This window comes from Eulemur rufifrons, chromosome 30 (genome assembly GCF_041146395.1).
Source record: "Eulemur rufifrons isolate Redbay chromosome 30, OSU_ERuf_1, whole genome shotgun sequence".
Lineage (NCBI taxonomy): Eukaryota > Metazoa > Chordata > Mammalia > Primates > Lemuridae > Eulemur > Eulemur rufifrons.
This window is the reverse complement of record NC_091012.1, coordinates 51584439-51592419: the sequence shown is the minus strand read 5'-3', so window position 1 is coordinate 51592419 and position 7981 is coordinate 51584439. Positions and strand designations below refer to the sequence as shown.

At 37.9% G+C, this 7981-nt stretch overlaps 1 protein-coding gene across 2 annotated transcripts; it reads right to left on the bottom strand.

Annotated features, from left to right (window-relative positions):
* Nucleotides 1-2072: 2072 nt before the first annotated feature.
* Nucleotides 2073-6474, bottom strand: C1GALT1C1 (C1GALT1 specific chaperone 1). 2 transcript variants are annotated; one of them, XM_069462893.1, is made up of 3 exons: nt 6268-6474; nt 4021-4201; nt 2073-3936 (listed from the first exon to the last, which is right to left on the bottom strand). In XM_069462893.1, the coding sequence occupies exon 3, from the start codon at nt 3929-3931 to the stop codon at nt 2975-2977; it is 957 nt and encodes a 318-aa protein (XP_069318994.1). In that variant the 5' UTR covers nt 3932-3936; nt 4021-4201; nt 6268-6474; the 3' UTR covers nt 2073-2974. The 2 variants fall into 2 exon arrangements, with proteins under 2 accessions (XP_069318994.1, XP_069318993.1); XM_069462892.1 differs by lacking the exon at nt 4021-4201.
* Between the last annotated feature and the right edge of the window lie 1507 nt (nt 6475-7981).

Here is a 7981-nt window from a genome sequence, read left to right as displayed (position 1 = left end):
CCCTTTCTGCCAGGGCTTTTGCCAAATTGCCAAAGTAATGGCATAGCCAATGTGGCTATTCTTGCTTGGAATCAGTGAAAACTACCCCAGAAACGGGAATTACGTGGGTTAAAAGGAAGCATTTATCAAACCCAGGAATTTTTAGACAAAAGGCCACTACATTCTAATAATAATTTCATCTTATTGCTTATGAAAACCTTATTTGAAATGATTGACTCTCTGTAATGAATTAGTTTGGGCTCCTTTTGCTTTCCACAAAGCACCAGGCCTAGTGTTAACCTCATAGATACCCCATATATACAAGGAAAATTATAGTATATAGACTCCACACTAAGTAGATTTTTCTTTTATTATGGTAGAAACCCTCGATACACCGACATTTCATCATTTCATACTTTTCAAACAAGTCATTTTCCATATTACCCTTTAAGTGCTCTATAGTATTTTATCTTTGATATTGGAGTTGAGTATGATTAAATTTGGGGGGAATATTTTTTGAGGGGAGGAGTTGGTAAACATTTTTGAATTTCCGTGAATGCCAAAAGAAAGCTAAACTTACATAAACATGCTTTTCACATAACTATACAGGCATGCACTGAATGCATGGGAGTCAGCCTGTACCAAAAGGAACACAATGTTCTTAACAAATGAAGGGGAAACTAGTCCATACATCATCACTAGACTCTGCTTTCAGCAACTTTTCTAATACAGGTGTGCCCTGCTTTAAGGAAACTCAATAGATGGGTTTGTTTAAATGCATCATAAAAAAATCTGGGTATTATAAATCACATTTGATACACAAGCTTTTAGCTACATCCCAAAAAAGCCAAGGGTCTAAATCTATTACATATTTTGCTCGAGATTCAATGTTTTAATTTACAGAAGGAAGATCCAGTGATTGAACTACTCATGCAAGGAGATGGCCTGGGGCCTGCTAGAAGTCGGTTTGCAGTTTCCACTGCATTTGAGACAACCAGAAAAATAAATACAACTTTTAGAAGAAACTTCTTTTCTCTCATTCACATCTGTCATGAGGGAGGTCTTATACTTCTGGACTTGCTTAGACCTGTGCTATCCTATATAGTAGCCACTAGCCATATGTAAAGTATATTTACAATCATGATCAATTTCCATTAGACCTCCATTCTTTCCAACTTTCCCCAATAACAGTAGGGTTAGGGTTATAGTTTTTGTTACTTTTTTCCATGTAAAGCTAATTGTCATATATAGTGATCAAATCTATAACCATTACTTCAGTATTATTTTCCCTGTTACCGATTCAGATTTTATCTATGACTGAGTACAAATGAGTTCCAAAAGACAGCTTAAGACAACTAGCATTTTATAAAAAAAAACTCATGCATAAAAATAAGATCAAGAGCATCAGTTTGGTTTAAAAAAGCAATGTTACCTTAGCACCCATTAACAAAACAAACAATGGAATGCATTCTCTGACATTTATCGTGATATTTTGACACACTAATGTAATTGAAGATAAATGCAATAGAAAATTTTTAACATTGGTGTTGGGGGCAAAGTGGCATATGTTATAAACTGTGTCATACTGAGAGACTGTTTTATCACTGTACTAACACTGAACACGATCTGTAGTAATTGCATCTGAGACCACATATTAGGGTGCTTGATAAAGGGGTTTTATTCTTCAAAATTAATAGCCCATCTTAACCAAAAGTCCCAATGAGGAAAATCAGAGAAATTAAAACAAAAGGTTTTACATACTAATCCGAGGATCAATAATTTCAAGCCCAAGGCCCTCTTGAGGAAATTCTTTTTGGTTTGCTAAAGCTGTGGGAGACCATTACCATTAGGCCAGTTACAGGAAATACTGATTTCTAAAATGTCATGGTCTCACACTCTATGGGGGCTTATAGATCTGACAATATACCATGTGCTGGCCAGATTATAGGACAAGTCAGGTCCAAGCATATCATACATTTATAGCACAGGAGCTTTGCATCCACCACTGGGTTAAGTTTCTGAGTAGCCACTAACATTAGGCAAATGGATGGTAATCCAAGGTAGATAGTGAGCTTAGGGTCTGCGCACAAAAAACAGATATGGTACAACCATGAACGTGGAAAAAATCTCTGAATTTGAACAAGGAAACAAAAACCAGGACAGACTTAACTCTAGTAAGTGAAACTGTCAGATGGCCAAAACAAGTTCTTTAAAGGAGATTTCTACAGAATTAATTTGCCCAGCAGGAGTACATAAATCTCAATTGATACATTTTTATCCAAGTTGCAGCTGGGAGCTTGATTAACTGGGAAACAACACAGTTAAATGATATTACATTCTTCGTAGTCACCACTCCAATTTCATTATCTGCATTCTGAGGTAGAGAGTTACAGTGAAATTGTGTATGCTAAGAAATGCCACTAAATTAGCTCCCAGGAAAATTACTCAACCGTAGCAAGTAATTTTCACTTTTTCACTCAGGGACAGATTTCAGCTTTCACCTTAACATTTCCTTAGTTGCTTGGTTGTGTACTTTGAGAAGGCAAATCCATTGACACTTGGGGAAGCTCAAAACATAAATCAATATTAGAGGGAAATACACAGCTAGAAGTTTTACTTTAATCAGAAACTCAATAATGTAGAAAGCTAAAAAGGCATGTTAAATTTTTAACCAATCAGCAAAAGTATGTGCCACAGATTTTAATGTTCATAATTTAGAATTTACTGCATAAATACAATATTTATAAATATATCCTTTATCTGCAAAATTATCATTCTTAAGACATTTCTCCCCAGTGCATTTACAATTTTCATGTGTTTTAAGGAAAAAAATACCACCCCCTTTAAAAATGTGCTACTAAACTTTAATGTGTGATTATACCAGTGCCACTGAATTAGAAAAAAGAAACATACTGCCATATTGGATATGTAGTCATTACTACAAATGACAATACATGTCCAATAGGTGATCACATACATCTTCCTGTTCCACTTCTCAGTCATTGTCAGAACCATTTGGAGGTAAGAAAACCAATGCATCATTGAAAAGATGCCCAAATGCCCTAAGACGGTATACCCCATACATCATCACATGCATCTGATTAGGAGTCAGTCCATTAAAAGTAACAGCCATATCTGAACAACATCCTTCTACTACCTGGTTGGGGTGATTAGTCATTGCCTCTTTAATAAAAAGGCCAACAGATTTGGTATTAAATACATCTTTTCCAACAGCATCTTCTGCATTTTTTGCAAATACTCCAGCATACTTCAGGCAAACTGCTAGCTGTTTATCTTCAGATATCTTCCAAATCATCCCTCCCTGTTCAGGACACTTTTCAGGGATATTGAGAAGGCTGTTAAGTCTTTTCATTGATTCTATACTTAAGACAATTCCTCCTTCCACACCCACATATTCAAGGTCTCCAGATTTTATAGTGTGGCCTAGATAGAAAGGCTGTGATGGATCCTTTTTTAACAAAAAATACTTTAGGTTTTCAATAATGGCAAATGTAGTGGGGCGTGCAAGGAAGAACCAGTTGTACTGGTCTCTATACTTATCAAAGGCATATTTGTAAGCTTTTCTCATCATTAACCACATGTCGTTTGTTTCCATATTAACTGACTCAAATACTTTGACATTTTCAGAACTGAAGAACTCTGCTTTGTCACAGTGTTTGGTCCAAGTCTCCTTTACTGCAGCCCAAAGACTCACATCTTTGGGTTTTACAAGGATAATACAGTATACTCGAAAGCTCTTACTGAGCTCCATGCGTTCATCCTCTGAAATTTTCAAGATATCTTCTTTGTCAGGAGCTTGTAGGTGGTGATGCTCATGGTGGTGCATTCTATTTCCATGACCAATCCTAATGTGTCCTAGCATAGTGATCAAAGCACAGAAAATGCTTCCAAGCATCACACCCTTCAAAAATAAGCTGCTTTCAGAAAGCATTTTTCCTATAAAGAAAAAAAAGACCCTTAAAATACGTAATAGAAAAGGATTAGTTTAGTAATACGATTTGGTATTTCTTATATACTTACATTTTGCTCTTGATGCTCAAAAAAGGCTCCCAAGCTTGAAATCAAGTAAGTTGCATATAATACCAAGGACTCTCAGAATCTTTAGCTTCCAATGGTATCATTACTGTTTGGTATAAACTGAAACTTTGCAACAACTCCTCTATGGAGAATTCGCTGTGGGGAGGCTATTTTTACACATCGTCTATGGGGATTTAATTAACCAAGTACTAAAAGCATTAACCCTAGAAACCAATGTTACAGAAGCTGTCTGCCCATCATTCTCTTTAAAGAATTTTTCATCACAAAATTCATATTTTATATGGCCATATTAGTCTATATTTATAATATACATATTAAATACCTCTGCAGATATAAATGGACTTTTACACCAAAACATTAAATTGAACAGATAAAACCATTTATAATTGACAAATCATCAATGGTATCTGTGCTGACATTTCTGTTCTCAACAGTGTTTTATTTAATTGATGGCTGTTGTCCTTAAATGTTTTGAGTATATCTAAATCAAGTTTCTTGAGAATGACACCCTATATATTAATATTTACCCTTTTATTCCTAAGACCAAATGGTTTCCAATGCAGTATCACAACTACTGATGTAATAAAAGCCCATAATAAAAATAGTGAATTTTTTTGGATAAAAAATGAATCAATATAGGCATATCTGGGGACTATTAATGAACATTTTTATTTCCACAAAAGGTGTTTTCTTCTTCTTTGAGGAAGTAAAAAGGGAAAGTCTACACTTTTATTTCAATTAGAAATTAAAAGAAAAACCAACACCAAGTGCAACTGTTGAAAATAATTATATTCTAACCTTCATTTATTATAGTAAAGGCTAAAATTTTCCCAGTCTCTCCTCTACCTCCACAAAGAATATTTTACTGAGCTACCTGGATTTTCCTTTTGTCACTTAAAGTTCAAAGAGGCCTCAGAAGCTACCTAATGTCATTTATCTCATTTTATAGATAGGGAAATGGAGGTCCACAGAGGTTAAGTAACTTACATAGCTAGTGGTAGAAGTGGACTAGAAACATCAGTTTAATGCTTTTTCCATTACAGAATAATAACCTCCATAGTGCTTCTACTATATTATTCAGAGTTTAATGAATTACTGAATAACCTTGTTTTCTTACAAAAGGAAAAAAAAAAGTGGGATCTGTTGACCATGAGATTTTGCATCCACTATCACCATATTGCTACAAGGAAACTATTCCCATGGTTTTCTTCTAGAGGAAATGGATTTTGACCTCTACCAGAAGGACAAGGTGTGGAATAGCTTGGCAGATGTAATTTCTGAGTGGGGAAAGAAGCAGGATGGCTTTCCTGTGTCACTCACAGAACTTGATCAACAAACACAGCTCCAAGAAAGAAAAGCAAAGTGACAGAAAATAAGCTGTGATTTTAATATTAAAATTGTCAACACAGAGAGAAAAGCACATGAAGACACAAGAGAAGATGGTGATCTACAAGAGGCCTCAGAAGAAACCAAATTTGACACATTTACCTTTGACTTCTAGCCTTCAGAACTGTAAGGAAATAAATTTCTGTTAAGTCAAAAAAATAAAATAAAAAATAGAATTATCAGATGTGCTCTTAATTTATATAGAATTTTGGCATTTCATATTACACAATTTTTATTACTTCTGGCCAATATATAATTCACACATGTTTCTTTGCCCAATTATGGCATATACATATGTCAGAATTCTTCCTGATGGGGATACTGCTCCTGGCTGCAAAAATATTTACCAAAATTCAGGAAGTCTAAAAATTTTAAATAATATCACATGAACAAATGATTCTCAAGAGATTTTTTTTTTCACATTGGGGAGGCAAAGAAAAAGTAACACTAGGGATGCACATAATACGAAATTATTGCGTGCAAAGGAAAGGGAAACTAAATGCACACGGGCACAAATAAGGCAGAAACTACCCAATTGGTTTTTGAGATTAACCTTTCAGGAAGGTAAAGGTGGTTGGGGCGGAGTACGGAAAAGGGAGGAGGACAAAATGGAGAAGAGAAGTGAGGGAGAACATGGTGACCTCGAGACCACACTGAGGGGCCAAGGGAGCGTCCCCAGGAAGGCAGCTCTTCGTCTCCCGCGCTCACAATCCTCCCCGTGCACCTGCCCGGGCATCCAGCGTGGAGCATGCCAGGAGTGGGCTAGAACCCAGGCCTCCCCCAAGGGAGAGGAGTGTCGAGGGTCTGGCCGCTCGGGGTGGAGGCCAAGGCCCCAGCACTCACCCGCGTCTATAAGGGCTCGGGGGTAGGAAAGCGCAGCCGCACAGCTTTCCTCTCCTGTTCGCGCGCCACTCGGTTACGCTCCTGGCCGGGCTGTTCTAGATGCAGGCGGTGTCCTCTCGTTGGTCTCGCTAAAAGTTGGGGAGGGCCAGGAAGCGAACACCGCGAAGGCGGGGGTAGCGGGGCGAGGCAAACGAGCCCTCAGCTGGGCGGAACGGTTCATTCGCCCGCCCGCGCCGGCGCCGGAAGGGTCCGTGGGCACGCGGCGCACACGCAGCGTGCCCTTACTTCCGCCCCACGCCGGGTTCAGGGTAATATGTCCGGTTGGTGTGACTCGCACGCTTTCCTGTACCCAGTGGGACGCTCAGAGAGGCGGGCCTTGCGTATGACTGTGTGACACCTCTCACCTCTCCCTGGCGTGGAAACTGCGAGAGCGAGAAAGAACCTTGTTCCCTGCAGCGCTTGTGTCAGTTCTCTAGATGGTTTCTCTGAGGTTCCCCGTCGTCTTTGCACCCTCATGTTGACAAGAGGGCGCTCCACCCAGTACTCCTGGGCTGGGACCAAAATGTAAGCCGTTGAAGTAGTCACGGAATAATGACGTTAAGGACTTGCTATGGTTACTGGAATGGGATCTGAAGCCCCACTGTCTGAAGTCCAATTCTGTCTTCACCACATCCTTTTATATCCTGGGAAAGTTACTTCACCTCGCTGTGCCTCAGTTCCCTCCTTTGTAAAGTATAGAAAATATCACAGTAGTGCCTATTTCATAGAAAAGTGAATGAGAGAGTGCACATGACTCCCTTGGCAAAAGATCTTGCATGAAGTAAGCATTTACTAAATGTTTGCTGTTATTGTTTACCTTTGTATATAGTTCTTGGTGCCAGTACTCAGTAGAAAGTAAATATTTGTGGGATTAATGAATATTAGAGCTAGAGATGAGGAACCAGGTCCAGAAAGGAAAAGGAACTTTGGAAAGCAAATTAATGGCAGAGATGGAACTAGAATCTAGGTCTTTTAATTACGAGTGCAGAGCTCTCTTTCCACTAAACATGTGCTCTGTCTTTTAAAATTCGTTTTTGTGGCAGAAAGGTTTTTGCTAAAAAGCACATTTTTTTTTTTTTTTTTTTTTTACAAATACTTAAAATGTCCCATTACTAGGTTCCATTCAAGTAACATCGAGTGGTGACTTACTGGCTCCTGAGTTCTTAGACACATATATTTTAGTTTTGGCAGTGACCCAGTTTAAGTAGACAGAAGGTTTCAGGGAGCACAGAAACAATGAACAAATAGATTTTAGGCAATTAATATCCTGGCAGCACTACCCTAAATTCTAAAGATACGGTGGTGAACAAAGTAAGTCCCCTGTCTTCATAGAGTTCTCAGTCTAGCAGGGAAGAAAGACATTAAACGATTCATTACACTTAATTATAATGGTAGTATGTTCTCTAAAGGAATGTAAAAATGAATTTTGGAACTGGAAAAGAACTGAAGACTGCAGAATATGTCCATTATATTATCTTAAGTAATATATATTGTTTATTGTCACCTACATAAATATATGTACATACACAGTTAAGTGAAACAAATTGCAGAGTAATGTATATAATATGATTATATTTTGGTGGAAACAAATGTGCATATAGGTTTTATCTGTTTGTATGAGGAAAGAGAGTTGTGGAAGGTTACTCAGCAGGGTATGAACTTTGATTACATCAGG

Excerpts from the sequence above, each read along its gene's own strand:
- C1GALT1C1 (XM_069462893.1), bottom strand. The coding sequence starts at position 3,931 with ATGCTTTCTGAAAGCAGCTTATTTTTGAAGGGTGTGATGCTTGGAAGC.